General features: G+C 62.4%; 4 protein-coding genes across 6 annotated transcripts; 3 read left to right on the plus strand and 1 right to left on the minus strand.

Moving 5' to 3' along the window:
- Nucleotides 1-1,309: 1,309 nt before the first annotated feature.
- On the plus strand, nt 1,310-5,012 carry CALR (calreticulin). Its single transcript, XM_062179308.1, has 9 exons — nt 1,310-1,442; nt 1,766-1,867; nt 2,024-2,227; nt 2,454-2,548; nt 2,644-2,853; nt 2,942-3,055; nt 3,145-3,288; nt 4,061-4,153; nt 4,238-5,012. Exons 1-9 carry the CDS (start codon nt 1,352-1,354, stop codon nt 4,436-4,438), a joined length of 1,254 nt encoding a protein of 417 aa, XP_062035292.1. The 5' UTR covers nt 1,310-1,351; the 3' UTR covers nt 4,439-5,012.
- Nucleotides 5,013-6,249: 1,237 nt separating this feature from the next.
- Nucleotides 6,250-10,825, plus strand: RAD23A (RAD23 homolog A, nucleotide excision repair protein). 3 transcript variants are annotated; one of them, XM_062178901.1, is made up of 9 exons: nt 6,250-6,416; nt 7,940-8,101; nt 8,225-8,406; nt 8,535-8,590; nt 8,724-8,851; nt 8,932-9,010; nt 9,099-9,229; nt 9,847-10,011; nt 10,123-10,825. In XM_062178901.1, the coding sequence occupies exons 1-9, from the start codon at nt 6,345-6,347 to the stop codon at nt 10,234-10,236; spliced, it is 1,089 nt and encodes a 362-aa protein (XP_062034885.1). In that variant the 5' UTR covers nt 6,250-6,344; the 3' UTR covers nt 10,237-10,825. The 3 variants fall into 3 exon arrangements, with proteins under 3 accessions (XP_062034885.1, XP_062034886.1, XP_062034887.1); XM_062178902.1 differs by having other exon boundaries at nt 10,467-10,825; XM_062178903.1 differs by having other exon boundaries at nt 9,847-9,946.
- A 389-nt stretch (nt 10,826-11,214) lies between these two features.
- On the minus strand, nt 11,215-13,038 carry GADD45GIP1 (GADD45G interacting protein 1). The gene is made up of 2 exons (XM_062178436.1): nt 12,689-13,038; nt 11,215-11,567 (listed from the first exon to the last, which is right to left on the minus strand). Exons 1-2 carry the CDS (start codon nt 13,036-13,038, stop codon nt 11,246-11,248), a joined length of 672 nt encoding a protein of 223 aa, XP_062034420.1. The 3' UTR covers nt 11,215-11,245.
- A 1,340-nt stretch (nt 13,039-14,378) lies between these two features.
- DAND5 (DAN domain BMP antagonist family member 5) lies at nt 14,379-17,640 on the plus strand. Its single transcript, XM_062178478.1, has 3 exons — nt 14,379-14,534; nt 15,646-15,855; nt 16,653-17,640. The coding sequence occupies exons 1-3, from the start codon at nt 14,379-14,381 to the stop codon at nt 16,899-16,901; spliced, it is 615 nt and encodes a 204-aa protein (XP_062034462.1). The 3' UTR covers nt 16,902-17,640.
- The last annotated feature ends 1,010 nt before the right edge of the window (nt 17,641-18,650 follow it).

Below are 18,650 nucleotides of genomic sequence, written 5' to 3' on the forward strand. Positions count from 1 at the left end.
GGAAGGGAGAGGTAGGGAAAGGCATTGTTGGTCCCCACGTGCCGCTGGAGACCCAGGAGTCCGGCCCACGCCCCCAGAACCCTATCTTCCCTACCGTCTGTGTCTTTTTCCCCCCTCCCCAAAGGGAACCCCCTACCCCTACCCGCTTGCCTATGGCCGTTTAATTGCAAAAGCCAGGCTGTTTGTGGCAGACCACAAGAAGGGAGGACCCGCTTGATTTTTTTTTTTTCTTCTTAATTTATAAGTCAGAATTACAGACGGGGTGGAGGGGAGAGATGTTCCATCTGCTGGTTGGAGCCGGGCGCTTCCTCCAGGTCACCCACGTGCCCACGGCATCTTCCACTGCTTTTCCAGGCACATTAGCAGGGAGCGGGATCAGAAGTGGAGCAGCCGGGACTCGAACCGGCCCCATGGAGGGTGCCGGCGCTGCAGACGCTGGCTTAACCTATCCTTTTCACAAACCGGCAGAGCAAGACTGCCATTGGGGAGCCACAGCCTCCAGCCTCCTCTTTGACCCCTCTTGCAGTTCCGCCCCCTCTGTGCTTGCACAGCTCTAAAAAAAGAAAAAAAAAAAAAATCTTTAAAGAGACAAACTTGACCGCGGTTTCCTACCAGGTAGCATCTGGACCAGGTTGCCACCCCTGGCTTTTGTGCAGCACCGAGAGTTCAGAAACGAAGCGACTTGGCCCGGGCCACCCAGCAGCGGGCTGACAGGTGCCGGGGGCACCGGGGTGTAGCCCCCGCGGAAGGGGGACCCCATGCTGGGCGGGAGAAACAGTTCACGTCAGAACGCAGGTGCCCACGTGCAGGGCAGGCAGCGGGACGGAAGAGTCTTGCCCAGGCCGCCACGCGTCGGGATGGCAAGGGCGAGGCTGGGGCAGGGTCCCGGCGCCCGGACACCTGCGCCCGCGCGCGGTCCCAAACGCCCCGTGGGGAGCCGGGCGCGCGCGCGCGCGAGCCGCCGAGGGCGGGGTCGGGCTGGGGTCCAGTCACGTGACCTGCCCGGAGCGGGGGCTCGCGGCCCCCACCCCTCCAGTAGGCGTCCCCCACAACGCGTGGTCGACCGTCATTGGCCGGTTATGCGGCCAATAGAAATCGGCCATCTGGGAACCCAGCGTTCCGAGGCACAACCTGACGTGCTGGGCCGACCGTCACCCAATGGGTAGGGAGAGCGGTGGCCGCAGACCAATGACAAGGTGGACGGGGCGGGCCTAGAGGCCGGGTCAGGTTGGTGTGAGGGGGCGGGCGGGTATATAAGCCCTCAGCCGGCGGCGGCGTCCGTCCGTACTGCAGAGCCGCTGCCGGAGGATTGTTTTAAAGGGCCCGCGAGCCGCCGCCCCCTCGGCCCGCCATGCTGCTCCCTGTGCCGCTGCTGCTCGGCCTGCTCGGCCTGGCCGCCGCCGAGCCCGTCGTCTACTTCAAGGAGCAGTTTCTGGACGGAGGTAACGCCGGGGCCCTGCCTCGCCCGGGCCCGCGGTGCGCGCGGCCCTGTAATTACCGCTCCGAGAGGACCAACACGGGGCGGCCCCGGGGGACTGGGAGCCGCGGGCGATCCGCCTCTCGCCTCCCCGGGGGAGCGTGGGGGACGCAGCGGCCTCCCCTGGCGGGAGTTGGGGTTCGCCCAGAGGTTGCCTCGAGACACCCCGCTCCTGCCTGACTCCCCCCGCACACACACCTTGCAGCTCCTGGCAGGTGTTTGGGGGTGTGGGGGGAGAGGGTGGTCGGCCTGCCCTGCCCCTGTGACGCCCCCCCCACCTCCTCTCAGATGGGTGGACCGAGCGCTGGATCGAATCCAAACACAAGTCCGATTTTGGCAAATTCGTCCTCAGTTCGGGCAAGTTCTACGGCGATCAGGAGAAAGATAAAGGTGAGGTGCCCGGGAGTCGCGTGGGGCTCGGCTTGTCGGAAGGAGCAGTGGTTAGCGCCTCTCCCGCAGGACCAGGGCGGGTGCAGGGGGTGTGTTGGGGAGGGTCCTTGGGGTCCGACCCTGACCCCGACCCCGTCCGCTCCCGTGCCCTCCCAGGGCTGCAGACCAGCCAGGACGCCCGCTTCTACGCCCTGTCGGCCCGATTCGAGCCGTTCAGCAACAAGGGCCAGCCGCTTGTGGTGCAGTTCACCGTGAAACACGAGCAGAACATCGACTGCGGGGGCGGCTACGTGAAGCTGTTTCCGGCAGGCCTGGACCAGAAGGACATGCACGGCGACTCCGAGTACAACATCATGTTTGGTGAGGGGCGGAGACGCACCCCTAAGCCGGCCAGCCCCGCGGGGTTCCCCGAGAGCCTGCAGACTGCCCTTGGGTGAGGGGGAGCCAGCAGAGGTCCCGGTGCTCACATCCGGGGACTTCCTCATTGAGTTCTGGAGCCGATTGTGTTTGAGGGCGAGATGTCTTCTTCCCTTTTGGAGAGAGGGTGGGGACACTGAGTCCACTCCCTGTACCCCCTGCATCCCAGGTCCTGACATCTGTGGCCCGGGCACCAAGAAGGTTCACGTCATCTTCAACTACAAGGGCAAGAACGTGCTGATCAACAAGGACATCCGTTGCAAGGTGTGCGCCCCCCCGCCGTGGGCGTGGCCAGGGGGTGGCCGGGGCAGTGGTGGCCGCGGGTGGGCAGAGCCCGCTCACCGCCCGCCCACCCCCAGGACGACGAGTTCACACACCTGTACACGCTGATCGTGAGGCCGGACAACACGTACGAGGTGAAGATTGACAACAGCCAGGTGGAGTCAGGCTCCCTGGAGGACGACTGGGACTTCCTGCCTCCCAAGAAGATAAAGGACCCGGATGCCTCGAAGCCCGAAGACTGGGATGAGCGGGCCAAGATTGATGACCCCACGGACTCCAAGCCCGAGGTGGCTGCTGGGGCCCGGGGTGGAGAGTGCATGGGGGTTGGGGGGTTGTGCGCTCAGCTGGCCTCATGCACGGGTCCCGACCCCCCAGGACTGGGACAAGCCCGAGCACATCCCCGACCCGGACGCGAAGAAGCCCGAAGACTGGGACGAAGAAATGGACGGAGAGTGGGAGCCACCGGTGATTCAGAACCCTGAGTACAAGGTGTGCCGCGGGGTCTTGGGCAGGCGGGGGCTCTCCGTGGGGTGCACGCCCACTTCCGCTCACCCCTCTCTGCTTCCCCCAACACACAGGGTGAGTGGAAGCCACGGCAGATCGACAACCCGGATTACAAAGGCACCTGGATCCACCCCGAAATCGACAACCCCGAGTACTCGCCCGATGCTAACATCTATGCCTACGACAGCTTTGCCGTGCTGGGCTTGGATCTCTGGCAGGTGAGACGGCGGGGTGGCCCTCAGGGGGCTCCGGGGCACCCAGGAGGAGAGGGACCCGTATACTACCTCTGGCGGCTCTCAGGGTCTTTGCTGAAGCTCTGGTCCTGGTCTGTGGCTGCAGGCCCTTGCAGAAGCCCCCCTCCCCCCGGGAAGGTCTGCTCCCTGTGCTCCCCCAAGCCTGCTGGTTGACTAGAAGGTCATTGTCATCAGCTCACCTGCTAGAAAGTTGAGCTAGGGTGGGGTGGGGTGGGGTGGGAGCAGGAGCAGCCCGCATCACTCAGTTCCAGTCCTGGGTGCTCGACTTCCGATCCAGCTTCCTGCAAGTGCACCTGGGAGGCAGAAAATGATGACCCAAGTGCTTGGGTTCTTGCCACACACATGGGAGACCTGGGATGGGTTGCGGGCCCCTGGTTGGGGGGGGGGGGGACCAGCAGATGAAGATGGATTTCTCTTTCCACCCCTCTTTTCTCCTTCCTCTTCCTCTCTTGCTGCACTTTTCAAATACATGAGTATGTAAGGGAGGGAAAAAAAGACTTAGCTGGGGCCAAAGGTAGGTCCTGTAGTCAGTCCCTGAGCCGCAGGTGAGCCAGGGAGTGAGTGCCCATCTTCCAGATGAAGCAGCTGAGGTGTCTGTAGAGAGGCGATGGCCAGTCGCTCAGGGTGATGGACAGCTCCTGTCACCGCCAGGTGCCTGGCGGCTCGCCTGGGTGGGTGGGCGGGCGGGCGGGGTTTGCTCTGACCGCCTGTCCCCTGCGTTCCATTCGTTGCCCAGGTCAAGTCGGGCACCATCTTCGACAACTTCCTCATCACCAACGATGAGGCGTACGCCGAGGAGTTTGGCAACGAGACGTGGGGCGTCACCAAGGTGGGGGCCAGGCACGGGCCTGGGGGCGGGGCGGGGGCAGGGGGACCAGGCGCTGGCTGACGGCGGCCTCTGCGTGCCCCGCAGACGGCTGAGAAGCAGATGAAAGACAAGCAGGACGAGGAGCAGCGGCTGAAGGAGGAGGAGGAGGAGAAGAAGCGGAAGGAGGAGGAGGAGGCCGAGGAGGACGAGGACAAGGAGGACAAGGAGGAGGAGGAGGACGAGGACGACAAGGACGAGGAGGACGAGGAGGAGGCGGCCGCCGGCCAGGCCAAGGACGAGCTGTAGAGGCCTCCAGGGCCGCCCGAGCCGAGTGCTCGCGCCGCACAGCCAAATAATGTCTCTATGAGACTCGAACTTTCTCCCCCCACCTCTCCCAGGCAGGTTCAGATTCGGGGTGGGTTATTTTGGTTTTGTACCCCCTCACAACCCCCCCCTTTTTTTTTTTTTTTACTGGCGTTTGATCTTTGATTCTCCCCCCATAAAGCCCCCTCCCCGTCTCACAATCAGCATCTCCCTCTCCTTCCCTGGGCGCCCTGCTCTTTCCCCCAGATGTGTTAGGCCACCCTCTGTGACCCCCGGGAGGGGGGTGGTGTGGAGACGAAGCCCCCCCAGGCTGGAGATATCTCTCTTTCCTGGAGCCTCCTGGGGAGGGGTGGGGGGTCGGGGGAGATGGCAGGAGAAAGAGGGGGATGCCTCCGGCCACCCCCTCAGCCAGCACTGAGGAGGAAGTGGGCTCCCGCCCCCTTGTCCCCCAGGACCGGGCCGCTTGCTGGGTGGGGGCAGTGGGTTCCAGCTCGGCTCACACTGCGAATGTAAGAACTTCAAACAAAATTTCTATTAAATTAAGTTTTGTGTCTCCCTCCCGTGTCTCCTTCTGGGGGCGATGGGATATAGGCACCAAAGGTGGCCTCTTGGGGCGGGGAGAGGCTTGTTGTTGGAGCTACTGGAGTTAAGGCTTGAGTCGAGGATCACAGGGGTCCTGGTCTATCCCGTGGCCCCCCAAGCCAACAGGAAAAGGCCTGGGAGTGTCCCAGGTACCAACTGGGCGCTCTGCACCAGCCTAGCTAGTATTGGTTGTAGATACTCCAGGTGTTTGGTGGGGGCAGGGATTACACAGCCTTGCCCCCCCTGGACCCACGGGCTTCAGGGGCCACTTGGGAAGGGGGTGGACCCAAGGTGGAGGGAGCAGATTGAGTGGGTCCGGAGACAGACGAGGTGGAGGGGTCTGGAGGGTGGGAGGGCGCCCCTCCATGTCTCTTGGGGGCAGGAAGCCGTCAACAGCCTGGAAGACCTTGCTGGAAGCTTGTAGGGCTGAGGCTTGGCGTGTAGGGAGAAACAGCAGGGGTTGGGGGTGGAGGGGTGTCCAGCTTGGGCGGCAGCATTGAGAAAAGCCAGGTACGGGTCAGGTTAGGGAGTCGGGGTGTTGACCACAGCTCCTACCTCCAGGCATCGCCCTGAATCTGAATCCTAACCTCACCACCTCCATCCAGTCACCCCCGTGGCACCATCTTTCTTCAATTTTGGGCACCTCGAGTCTCCCGTGTCCTGTCTTGCACTGGTCTTAAATAAACCTTGACTGCCGGATGGCCCTGCAGGGTTCCTGCCAGGGTGGCCAGCCCATAAGGAAGCTCCCTGGCAGTAGGCAGAAAGTGCAAACAAAAGCTTGCACTAGGGCCTGGATGCAAGATGCCAATCCGGCTTCCGATTAGGCTGCGGATGATGGTCCAAGTGGGACACCCGGATTCAGTTCCGGGTTGTTGGCTGGCATTTGGGGAAGAGACCCAGGGGATGAAGGCCTTAATACATGGCGGGGGAAAAAATTTACATTAGAGACATGAATGTTAACTAGTAAGTGAAAAAAAAGGTAGTCAAAAGCATCCACCAAACCGACAGCGGAGCCATCTTGAGGCCACATGACGTCACCGCTAACGGGCATGGCGTCACCCAGGAAGCCAGAAGCCGCCTGCAAAGCGGGCTTTAGTCTGCGCATGCGTGGCCCCGGTGGCCTCGCGTGCGCATGCCCACCAAAGCCTAAGGGTCGCGCTGGGGTCACGTGGCTCGGTGGTCAGCGCGCGCGCCGCCTGCCCCGGAAGCGGTCGGCGCGCGGCGCGGCTGGGCGCTAAGATGGCGGCGGCGTGAGTTGCATGTTGTGTGTGAGGATCCGGGGCCGCCGCGTCGCTCGGGCCCCGCCATGGCCGTCACCATCACGTTGAAGACGCTGCAGCAGCAGACCTTCAAGATCCGCATGGAGCCTGAGGAGACGGTGCGGGCCGGGCTCGAGCCCGGGGTGGGGGAGTGGGGGGGGGAGCGGGTGCGACGGGTGCCGGGGGTGGAGTGGGGGCGGGGAGACCGTGCTTCTAACCGGAGGGGTGGGTGGGGAGGAGGACGGCGCGGGGCCGGGCCCCTGCCCGCTGCCCCAGCATCCCCGGTCGGCGGCGCTCCAGGGCGAGGCCGCATCCCCGGGGCGCCCGCCAGGGCCCCGGCTCCGGTGTCAGCGCCCTCGCGGGGCGCGGGAGCTTGCAGGCTCGGGTTCCCGGGCGGGCCCCGCTCTCCGGAGCTCGGCGTTCCCAGCGTCTCCCGGGGACGTCGGGGGGCGAATCGTTGACAGGACTGAGCCGGGTGATGACGACAGCGATGACGACATTGACAGTACACGACCTCGATGGCGTGCGGTGGTCCGCGTGTGTTGTAGCGGTGCCTTGGTGACGCTGCCGAGCAGGCTTTGTTCGCTGGCAGCCCAGGGCTTGGGGCGGGGAGGAACGCGGCCGGGGTCCCAGCCGCGAAGGGGGCAGGGGACGGCGCATCCCGGTTGGGTCGTGCGTGCATGCTCGGGAGAGCCCCGCGCGGTCTCAGTCACGCTGCTCTTTGAGCTGAGAGGGAGACATGAGGATCTAATGGAAACTGGGCGCTTCTGTGCTTTCTGTCGCAAAATAAAGAGGCTTGGGGCCTCCCAAGCAGCGGGACTGTCACCTTGTGGGCGGGGTTTTGTTTTTTGTTGTTGTTGTTGTTTTTTCAAACATAAAATGAAGTCTGTATGTGTGTATCAGGGAGTTCTGGAGCTCGGCAAGTGGGAGACACACGTGCACGCGCGCACACACACACACGTTTGCCATTAGCCTCCGATGCTAGTAGGGGCTGGCGTTAACTTTAAGCTGCTGCCTGCGATGCCCGCATCCCATATCCAATCACGGTTCGAGTCCCGGACCCTCCTGATCCAGCTCCCCGCAAATGAGCTTAGGAAGCCGGCTGAAGGGTGGCCCCAAGTGTTTGGGTTCCTGTCACCTCTGGGGGGGCGGGGGAGGGGACACGGGGATCAAGCCTGGCCCAGCCCTACCCTGGCCTTGTAGCCTATTTGAGGACTGAACCTGCAGATGCAAGATCTGTCTCTCCCTGGCCTTGTGTTTGTCTTTTAAACAAATAAATGAGTATATACATATATATATGTATATTAGTAAACACCACTGCTGTTGTCCAAAGTGAGCACTGTGAAAATGGGGGACCCCCATCTCCCCTTCACCTTTTCTTCTCACACGGGCCCTCTTTCCCAGAGCAAGGCCTCGCGTGGCGTTCTGTTCCCTGTTTCTAGAAAGCTTCCCCAGTGCTGGAAATAGCACCTGCCACGTAGGGTGTAGATACGGTTGAGGGCCCGGATGTTGGAGGGAATTCCAGTCTCACCTGCTCTGCTATCGCGGGGGGACTGGGGGAGTCCGCAGTCCTCTCTGCACCCTAGAAGGGAAGAGAGATGCCAGGGGCTTTGCAGTGACCGGCTGTGCCCTCTCCCTCCAGGTCAAGGTGCTGAAGGAGAAAATAGAAGCCGAGAAAGGCCGTGACGCCTTCCCTGTGGCCGGCCAGAAACTCATCTATGCCGGCAAGATCCTGAGCGATGATGTCCCCATCCGGGACTATCGCATCGACGAGAAGAACTTTGTGGTCGTCATGGTGACCAAGGTGGGTGGGAGCTGGCCAAGGAGAGATTAGCCCGGCAACCCAGGGCAGGGCCCCGGCTGGGTGGCGTGGTCTGGGTCTGATACGGAATGCCCACGCCCGCCCCCTTTCTGTTGGCTGTCACAGGCCAAGGCTGGCCAGGGCTCCTCAGCACCCCCAGAGGCCTCCCCGACTGCCGCCCCAGAGTCCTCTACGACCTCGCCAGCAGCCCCTGCCTCAGGCATGTCCCACCCCCCACCGGCCACCAGAGAGGACAAGAGCCCATCAGAGGAGTCGGCGCCCACAACGTCACCGGAGTCTGTGTCTGGGTAAGGCAGGGGACGGCCCTGGGCCGTGTCGTCCCAGCACCTTCCTTCCAGTCCCCCTGAATGCCCTCCGGTGGGGGAGGGCAGGCCGCCAGGAGCCAGGGTCCGATTTCTCTCTCTTGAATTTGCAGCTCTGTTCCTTCTTCAGGTAGCAGCGGGCGAGAGGAAGACGCGGCCTCCACGCTAGGTGGGTGGGTGGTCCCCAGGGCAGAGCCGTCCGCGGGGTACTAGTCTGGATGTGGGAGGGCCCCGGGAGCTGCGCTGCCCGACTTTCGGCCCCGGTGACCCAGGCCCTGGTGTCCCCCCCGCCCGCCCCGCAGTGACCGGCTCTGAGTACGAGACGATGCTGACGGAGATCATGTCCATGGGCTACGAACGGGAGCGGGTGGTGGCCGCCCTGAGAGCCAGCTACAACAACCCGCACCGAGCCGTGGAGTACCTGCTCACGGTGAGCTGGGGCCGCCCCGCCCGGAGGGCTCCCTGGGCAGCGGGGGGCTGTGTGTGGGAACTGACCAGGAGCCCTAACAGGGGATTCCCGGGAGCCCCGAGCCCGAACACGGTTCTGTCCAGGAGAGCCAGGTCTCCGAGCAGCCGGCCACAGAAGCAGGTGAGCGGGCTGGGTGGTGCGCAGGCAAGGGGTGTGCCCCTCCCCGCCAGCGCTCCTGGGAGCCCAGCCTGGCCTCTGCCCCCGGCAGGAGAGAACCCCCTGGAGTTCCTGCGGGACCAGCCCCAGTTCCAGAACATGCGACAGGTGATCCAGCAGAACCCGGCGCTGCTGCCTGCCCTCCTGCAACAGCTGGGCCAGGAGAACCCTCAGCTACTGCAGGTGCGTGCGGGGGTCGCCCTGCCTGGACAGCCGCGGAGCCCCGGCGCCGTGTGGGGCTGCCTGCTCCCAGCTGCACGGACAGCTGGCGCTCTCCAAACAGCGCCAGGTGTCTGCGGCCACCCCCTCCCCCGTGGGACCCCGTGCTCAGCCGCCTCTGTTCTGCACCCATACTGGCTGCCCTCGCTTGTCAGCCGCCTCCACCTGAATCCAGCCCCGTCGTGTCTGTGTAGGGACCCACACGTTGCTCTCATTTCCGAAGACTGCCTGCTCCCTGCCCCCAGGTCCTCTCTGTCTGCAAGGACCAGGCCCCAGTGGTCCGTTGTCTACCAGGACACAGCTGGCTCCTTGGCAGAGTGCCTCCAGCTGCCCGGCCACCGCCACGTCCCACCCTGGCTTCCCGAGGGCTCGGCTCAGGCTCTGGCCTTGCTCGCCCTGGCTCTGTGCTCTGTTGGCCCCCAGAGCTGCACTTCCCTGCCCCGCAGGGCGGAGGCCCCTCCTGGGCCCCAGGCTCCGCCCAGACAGGGCTCACTGCACCCTTGGCAAAGGTGACAGGGACCTGGGACGGATGGGGTATGCCAAGGGCTTGTGGGTCAGCACCCCTCCCCCCTCCCCCCCAGCAAATCAGCCGGCATCAGGAACAGTTCATCCAGATGCTGAACGAGCCCCCCGGGGAACTGGCCGACATCTCGGACACGGAGGGGGAGGTGGGCGCCATAGGCGAGGAGGCCCCGCAGATGAACTACATCCAGGTGACACCGCAGGAGAAAGAAGCTATAGAGAGGGTGAGAGGCCAGCCCTGGATGGGTGTGTGTGTGCGTGTGGTGGGCGGGGCCTGGCCTGGGATGGGTGTGGTGGGCGGGCCCCACCCCTCACCCCTACCCCTCTGCTCACAGTTGAAGGCCCTGGGCTTCCCGGAGAGCCTGGTGATCCAAGCCTACTTCGCGTGTGAGAAGAACGAGAACTTGGCTGCCAACTTCCTTCTAAGTCAGAACTTTGACGACGAGTGACACCAGGAGGCCAGGCTGCCGCTGCCGCTGCCCCTCCCCCTGCCCCGCTCCACAAAAGTTTTATAAAAGAAAAAAATATATATATATTCATGTTTATTTAAGAAGTGGAAGAAAAAAAATCAAAAATCTTTAAAAAAAAAACACACAAACCAAAAAACCCCTCCCCCGGCTCCCCCCCCAACCCCCCGCCCGCTCCGGTCCCCATCTTGGCCGGAGAAGACCCAGGCCAGACAGCTGTCCCCAACCTCTCCAGCCCAGTCTGCTCAGAGGCGCTGGCAGGACCGGGAGGCGACAGATGGGCCCCTCTTGGCCTCTGTCCCAGCTCCGTGCAGCCAGATGGAGAGGCGGCTGCTCGCTTCCCCACCTCCCCCAGGACCCCCCAGCCCTGCCCTCTACCAGAACGAAGGGGGGGCTGGAGCCCCAAACTTTGATCCTCCATCTGCCCTGCGCCCCCTGCTCCACTCTGGCCTTGGCCTCCAGCCTGGGAGTGGGAACCATCAGCTCTGAAGGCCAAGGCCGCCCCACCCCTCCCCAGAAAAGAACCACGTCTCATAAAAAGGTTTTGAAGTGAATAAAGTTTTAAAAACCAGCCCTTAGGGTCTCTGCCTGCTGGGGCTTCCCCGCCAGCTTGGCTGGGGGCTGGGGGGCTATGTGGGCATAGAGGATGTGGGAATGCTGGGGAGGGGCCTGGGAGCCCCCTCCCCCCCACGAACGGGGGACTCCCCCTTGAACCCCAGCCTCACAACACCCCCCCCCCCCCGCACTCTTGGCTGCGCTCCCCCCTGGTAATTGGCTAATTACTGGAGATGAATGTTGGTCAACAGAGCCCCTCTCTCCTCTGCCATCTGCTCCACTCTTGCCCGCTGCGTCGCCCCCCCCTGCCGGCCCCCCCCCCCGAAGCCTGTAACCGGCAAGGCCTGGGGTCCCTCTGAGCAGAGCCCCGCGCCGGGTTGGGGTGAGACCAGACAGAGCGAGCGCTGGGTTTTTAGGGGCTGCCGGGCAGCAGGCTTTATTGAGGAAAGGGGCCGGGAGCCGCGGAGGCAGAGGCGGCCGGGGCCGCGGCCATGGCGGCCGCCCGCGCCTCCTTCTTCTGTCTTTGCCTCTCCTCCTTGAGGCGCTTGCGCTGCTGTTTCTCGAGGTCCTGCAGCAGCTCCTGGAAGCGGGCGCTCCTGGGGTCCACGTGGTAGCCCAGGCGCTCCTGGGCCTCGGCCTGCAGCCGCGCGCGCCGCTCCTTGTCGGCCTGCGCCTTCTCCCAGCGCTCCCGCTGCTGCCGCCGCCAGTCCTCGATCATCTGGGGCATCCTGGCCATGCGCTCCGCGATGAGCTGCTCCCTGCCGGGCCGGGGGAGAGGGCGCGCAGGTGAGGGCCAGAGATCCCCGCCCGCGGCCAGAGCAGTGGGGGGACGAGTGAGGACGCCGGCAGAGGAAGGGAGACAGAAACTTGTCCGTGGACTTGGGGCTGCTTGGGAGTCAGGCCGACGTGGCCTATGATCACCGGCAGCCCGCGGCCACCGCCCTGGGTAACCGCACACCTCCACGCGGGACCACAGCTACAGTTCCAGGCTGGGGTGTGTGTGTCCCGAGTCCTGTGACGGTGTAGGTGCCAGTCAGCAAGGCGACCCCTGGACACAGGACTCCACCTCCTAGCCACTCCTCGGGGCAGACAAGGTTCAACACCGGGGACACAGCCGGAAAACGGGCGTCGTCCTGACAGCCCTGGGCTTGTCCCCACTCCCCTGAAGCGCTCTCTCTGCCTTCATGTCACACACCAGCCCAGCCACACTGACCTGACTGTCCCCTTAAGGCACCACCCAACCCCAGGGCCTTTGCACCAGCCGTTTCCTCTATTAGGAGACTCCCTCCTGGCCATCTCCCCAAGACCTCTTTAAACCTCGCCACCGCAGAGCGGCCCCACTTTTGGCGCTGTCTGATCTTTCCTAACACTCCTCTGTCACGATCTGAAATCCATCTCCTTCCCTGCTGTGTCCCCAGGCACCTCGAAACAGGGCCTTGCACACAGTACAGGCTCGGTTAAAGACTGGCTCACGGAGGGGTTCCGGGTGGGCGGGTAAAGCCGCCACTTGTGACACCAGCATCCCATAGGGGCGCGGGTTCGCGTGCCGGCTGCTCCACTTCCGATCCAGCTCCCTGCTCTGGCCTGGGAAAGCAGCAGCAGATGGCCCAGGTCCTTGGGCCCCTGCACCCACGTGGGAGACCCGGATGGAGCTCCCGGCTTTGGCCTGGCCCAGCCCTGGCCGTCCGGGGAGTGAACCCGTGGATAGAAGCGCTCGCTCTCTCCCTTTCAAATAAATAAGCCACTTTCTTAAAAAAAAAAAAAGACGCGGTCACGAAAGACAACACGAACTCGGTCCACAGCACGCAGAGCCCACGCCGTGCGCGGGGCCTGGAGCCCAGCTCGCCGCCCTGCCCCGCGCCCGCCCGCCCACACGCACCTCTCCCGCCGCCGCTGCGCCTCGGCCAGCTGCTGCTCACGCAGCGACGCCTGCATGCTCGCCAGGCTCGGGTACCATTCCTTCTCCTCGGCCTCCAGCTCGCGCAGCTGCTCCCGCGAAGGCCACAACGACCCGGGGGCCACCCCGGAGGCGGCGCCATGGCGCGCGAACTGCTTGGCGGCGTGGCGCGGCCCCAGCTGCCAGCGCGGGGTCCGCGGGTCCTCCGGGTCCGGCCACCACGGCTGCGACGAGCGGCGCGGCGGCGGCGGCGCCCGGTAGCCCCGAGCGCCCGGGGCCAGAGGCGCCGCCAGGCCGAGCAGGCCGCGCACCTGCCGAACGGGCGCCGCCATCTTGGCCGCGCGGGGTCCTCGCGGGCCGGCCGGGGTGGCCGCGGCGCTGCCTGAGCGCGGGGCGGAGGGCAATCCCATCCCAATTTTACATATTCAGTTTATTTTATAATTTATTCCGTACTTTACCATTAGAACATGTATTGATGGTTATTTCACTCAATTAATAGTTGATGCAATTAGTGACATTTATTTTATTTTTTAATCAATTAAATTGCAATACACTTTAATTAATGTATTTTAGTTTTAATTAATTAAAATTTAATGTATTTTAATTTTAATTAAAATTTAATATTTATTTTATTTCAATTAATATATTGATTTTGATTCATATTTTGGTTGATATTTATTTTTAATTATTTAATTTTTATTTTTATTTTATTTACCATTTCTTTTATTTATTTTAATTGATTGCTTTTAAAAAATATTTATTGATCTATTTGAAAGGCAGAGGTACAGAGAGGCAGAGCAGAGAGAGGTCTTCCATCTGCTGGGTCACTCCCCTGATGGCTGCAGTGTCTGGAGATGGGCCAGGCTGAAGCCAGGAGCTCCATCCGGGTCTCCCCCATGCCTGGCAGGGACCCAAGGACTTGGGCCATCCTCCACTGTCTTCCCAGGCCATAGCAGGGAGCTGGCACTCTGACATGGGGTATGGGCGCCCCAGGCAGCAGCCTAACCCCCTGTGCCGCAACGCCCACCCCAGAAAGAGTTTAATCCCGCCTGTCTTCCCCTGATTGAGCCTTCCCGCCTCTCTGGGCTATTTCTTTATGTTTCTTGGGGGAGAATTGTGTTGTATTTTCATATGAGAGAGAGAGAGATCTTAAGTCTGCTGGTTCACTCCCCAAGTGCCTGCAACAGCCACCTAGGAGCTTCTTCCAGGTCTCCCACGAAGGTGCAGGGGCCCAAGCACTTGGGCCATCTTCCACTGCTTTCCCAGGCCATAGCAGGGAACTGGATAGGAAGTGGAGCAGCCTGGACTCGAACCAGCGCCCATTGGGATGCTACGTTTGCAGGTGGCGGCTTAACCAGCTCCACCACAGCGGCAGCCCACCCCATAAGCTTTTTCAGTACACTCATAGATAAGTGTTTACAAGAAAATAATTGTAATACTTGTGTGGCAGGGGGGTCTTTTAAAAAAAAACTATTATTTATTTACCTATTTATTTGAAAGGCAGAGAGACAGAGACAGACAGCTCCGCGCCACTTGGTTATGGCCCCCAAATGCCTGCAATATCCAGGGCTGGGCCAGGCTGAAGCCAAGAGCTGGGGACTCCACGGGGGTCTCCCGCATGGGGGGAGGCAGGGACTCAAGCACTTGAGCCGGCACCTGCTCCGGAGTGCGCATGCGCAGGGAGCTGGGAGGCAGGCGCCATCCCGGGAGCCGCCGCCAGAGGGCGCGCGCGGCCGCCAGCAGGCGCAGCTTCCCGGGGATGCGGGCGCGGGAAGAGCCGGCCCCGCCGCTTCTCACGGCTCCGACGGACTCCCGCCTCCTCACCTGGGTGCGAGATGCACGCCGTGGAGGTGCCAGGGCGCGGAGCCCCCCCGGGGCTCTCCTGCACTTTGTGTGTTCCCAAGCGGCTCCAACCTCCACCCCCTGCAGGCGGTTCCCACCACTCTCAATGGCATCCCGGGTCTCTGCGAAAATGTCACCTCCTCCAGGAGGCCTTCCCTGACCACCCTGGGGACAAAACCCCCTGCCGGAAGATCCAAGCTCCTGGCTTCAGCCTGGCCCAGCCCTGGCCAGTGTGCATCCATCTGGGGTGGGCACCAGCAGATGGGAGATTCTCTCCGTCTCTCTCGTGCGTGTGTGTGTGTGTGTGTGTAGTTCTCACTTTAAATAAATTTTTAGAAGTTTATTTGAAGTGCAAAAAGTGTTTGAAATCCTTGCAAACGAGGGGTCTTTGTAAAGTTTATGGAAAATGGATATTGAAAAAAAATATAAAAAGCTCCCCGGGTTTCCCACATTTCTGTGTCAAAGTAGATTTCTCTTTAAAATTTTTTGAGAAGCAGAGAAAGAGAGAGACAGATCCAGTTCACTGGGAGCCAGGAGCTCCATCTGGGTCTTCCACATAAGTGCAGGGGCCCAAGCGCTTGGGCCATCTTCTACTGCTTTCCCAGGCCACAGCAGAGAGCTGGATCGGAAGTGGAGCAGCCAGGACTCGAACCAGCGTCCGTATGGGAAGGTAGCACACAATGCCGGCCCCTTGCCTCTGACTCTGCTTCTAGCATTTTTTTTTTTCTGGTCCCCAGAGCCCACCCAGCCCAGGCCCAGCCCCTGTGTGCCCGACCGGGCTGAGAAGGGATGTGGGAACTCAGCAAGTTTGTTTGCTTACCCCCTCCCTCCTCTTGTAGTGCGCTGCCCAGGGAGGTGGGGGCGGGGTGGGGACGAGGGATTAAAAGCAGGTGCAGGGGGCTCGGGCGCCACTCCCCAGACAGCAGGGTCGGCTGCTCAAGCTCCCTGAGCCCATTCCCAGACGGACAGACAGACAGATGTTCCCTCGCCGGCTGATCGCACTCCTGGGCCTGCTCAGCAGTGCCCGGCTGCCCCTGGCTTGGGGCAAACCCAGACCCCAGGTGTCCCCGCCTCCGCTCTGGGCTGTGACCAATCAGACCCAGGCTGCGGTGGGAGGGGTACCGGCCCCGGCGGTGCCAGCTCCAGCCCTTGGCAGCTGGAAGATCTTCCTGAGTTTGCAGAAAATCGGAAGGCTGGGGGTGGGCGGGCTGCAGGGGGCGCCGGAAGTGACCGCCGCCCCCGTGCCTCTGCCCCTCGACCCGCAGGAGGTGACCCAGGAGGTGTGTAAGGCTGTGCCCTTCACGCAGGTGAGTAGGGGGCACGGGGGAGGCCTGGATCTCAGCGTGGGTCCAGCCCCAGGCAGATCCAGCTGCAAGGCTCTCGCATGCCCCACCTGTGTCTGAGCCTAACTCTCCACGCTGCTCCAAGGGGCCATCCAACTCTTCCCACGCGTCCCTTCCCGCGGGCGCCCAGCGTGTCTGTTCTCCGTTCAGCCACCAGAGGGTGCCCGAGAGCAGCCCGCCTCCTGGCCCCAGCCCAGGGATCCCGCCCGGATTCCATTCCGCCACCAGCCGCCTTGCCTTTCTTGAGACAAACCAACGTCCTGGCTGCCCCAGGGCCTTTGCACAGACCGGGCCTCTTGCCACCACGTGCTCGTCCTCCAGCCAGATTTCCTGTGCTCCTCTTTGCTTGTGTTTTACATTTCATTTATTTGAAAGGCAGACACACACACACACAAAGAGAGAGAGGGCTTCCATCTGTTGGTTCACTCCCCAAATGGCTGCAAGAGCCAGGGTGGTTCCAGCCCAAAGCCAGGAGCCAGGAGCTCCATCCGGGTCTCCCACGTGGGTGGCTGGGCCCCAAGCCCTTGGACCATCTTCCACTGCCTCTCAGGCGCATTCACAGGAAACTTATTTTAGAAGTGGAGCAGCTGGGACTCCAGCCAGCACTCATATGGGATGCAGGAAGCAGGTTAACCCACTGCGCCACAATCCGAAGCAGGATTTGAATCCAGGACATATGATCCTGACCCCAGCTCCCAGCTCTCTCCAGCTAGATGGCCCTGACCTGTGTGTCCCTTCTTCTGCCCCACCCCCACCCACAGGTGCTGTCCCGGCCCGGCTGCTCCACCGCCCGCGTGCACAATCGCATCTGCTTTGGCCGTTGCGCCTCACTCTACGTGCCCGGCTCAGACCCCGCCTCGCTCGCCCTCTGCAATGGCTGCGAACCCGCCCGCCAGCGGCGGGCACCCGTGGTGCTGTGGTGTCGAGGGGGCCGCGGCCGAGCGTTCCCGCGGCGAGTGAAGACGTCCACCGTGCTGATCGACAGCTGTCGGTGCAGCCCCAAGGCTTGAAACCCACAACACCTTGGGGTGGTGGTGGGACCTGCAATGACTGCGCGGGGGAGGGGAGGGATGTCAAGAGACCAAGGGATGCAGGGACACGCAGCCATGTTCCCAGAGTGCACCCCCTCCCCTGCTCCCCTGGACACAGCCCCCAGCCCCAGCCGGCCGTGGGGTTGAACTGAGAATAGTCTTAGCGCTGCTCACTGAGGGACAGGTGCTCATTTGCATAGCCCTCACAGCAGCCCAATGAGAGAGGGTCTTTCTCTTGCCCCTTTGGTTGGCTCCGCCCCTCACCCATCACAACTGCCTGGCTCTGGATGGGTTACGCAGAGGGCCAGCTGGCTCTAGATTTTGCAAGATGTTCTCTTGGAATCTAGGTTCTGGGTTCTAGAAGCTGCATTCTAGTTCTTTTTAATGAATTCCTTGAAAGAGAGAGAGAAAGAAAGAGAACACTTCTGTCCACTGGTTCCCTCCCCCAAATGCCTGCAACAGCCAGGGCTGGGTCAGCCGGAAGCCAGGAGCCTGGAACTTCCATCCAGGTCTCCCACGTGGGTGCAGGGGCCCAAACACTTGAGCCATCACCTGCTGCTCTCCCTGCGCATGCGCGGGGAGCTGGCTTGGCCGCACTCCAAGGGGGGTGGGCAGAGGAGAGCTCCAGCCCAGACACATTGACCCGGAATGGGGGCACCCCCCGCTCCTGCCCAGAGGCATCACAACTCCCGCCCCCTAGGCGGTGGCCAGGTTTAACCACTAGGCTGAACTCTTTCTCGGGAGGGTGTGGGAGGGGCGGGGGGGCATGGGTTGGGGGGACCAAGACGATGACACTTTCCCAAGTTCAAGGAGGACGGATGGCCCCACCCTGACCAGGAAATGTGGCCGTGACCTCATTCTAGGGATATGCCCCAATAAATAAATAAATAAATAATAAAACCAAGGCAGGTCCAGGTGTTGGGGACAGGTGGAGGTTCCCAGCTAGTGGCTGCTGGCCTGGGTGTTGACTGAGTTGACTGGACACAGCCCCACGCCCACCCCAGGACTTCTAAGGCTTGGCCCAGCCCTGCTCTGTGTGTGTGTGTGTGTGTGCTTGTTCCTGGAGAGTGGGTGAGCTGCGGCCGTTCCCAGCTGGGGCACAGGGGCTGGAGCAGGCGGGGGCAGCCTGGCTCTGGATGGCAGATGGGCCTGTCTGGCACAGAAGTGGGGACATGTGGCACAGGCAGCTTTCTCTCCAAATGCCCCCTGGAGCGTGGGGGCTTGGTGCGGGCCGGGGGGGCGAGGGGACGGTTGGGGCGCACGCTCGCACGGTGGGGGGGAGGGGATGGGGAGCCAGCCAAGCACACCCCCACCCCCATTCAACTCTCTTCCTGATTCAGGAAGGAAGGCTGCAGGTGAGGGGAACAGGCAGAGGGGACCCCAGGAAACAGATGGGCCAGCGACCTGTGACCCTGCCGGCCTGCGCAGAGGGCTGGGAACGGGCAAGGCTGGTCACTCCCAGCGCTCTGCTTAGAGGACCCTGGAAGAAACAAAGATGAGACACCCTGGGGTGGAGAGTGGCAGGAGCGTACTCTGTTCCTGTGTCCGGGGTTCAATGCCAACCCCAGGCAGTGTCCAACCCCCGGGCACCCCCTTCTTTGTCGGGCATGAGCCGCCTGCTTCTCCCACTCCCTACCCCCACCGCCGATCAGCTGTGCCCACCTCCTGCCAGCCAGGGGAGCCAGCTGGGAACCTTAGTGCCAGGGTTGGGCCCCCAGAGTCCCTGCT

Source organism: Lepus europaeus, chromosome 20 (assembly GCF_033115175.1).
Source record: "Lepus europaeus isolate LE1 chromosome 20, mLepTim1.pri, whole genome shotgun sequence".
Taxonomy (NCBI): Eukaryota; Metazoa; Chordata; class Mammalia; order Lagomorpha; family Leporidae; genus Lepus; species Lepus europaeus.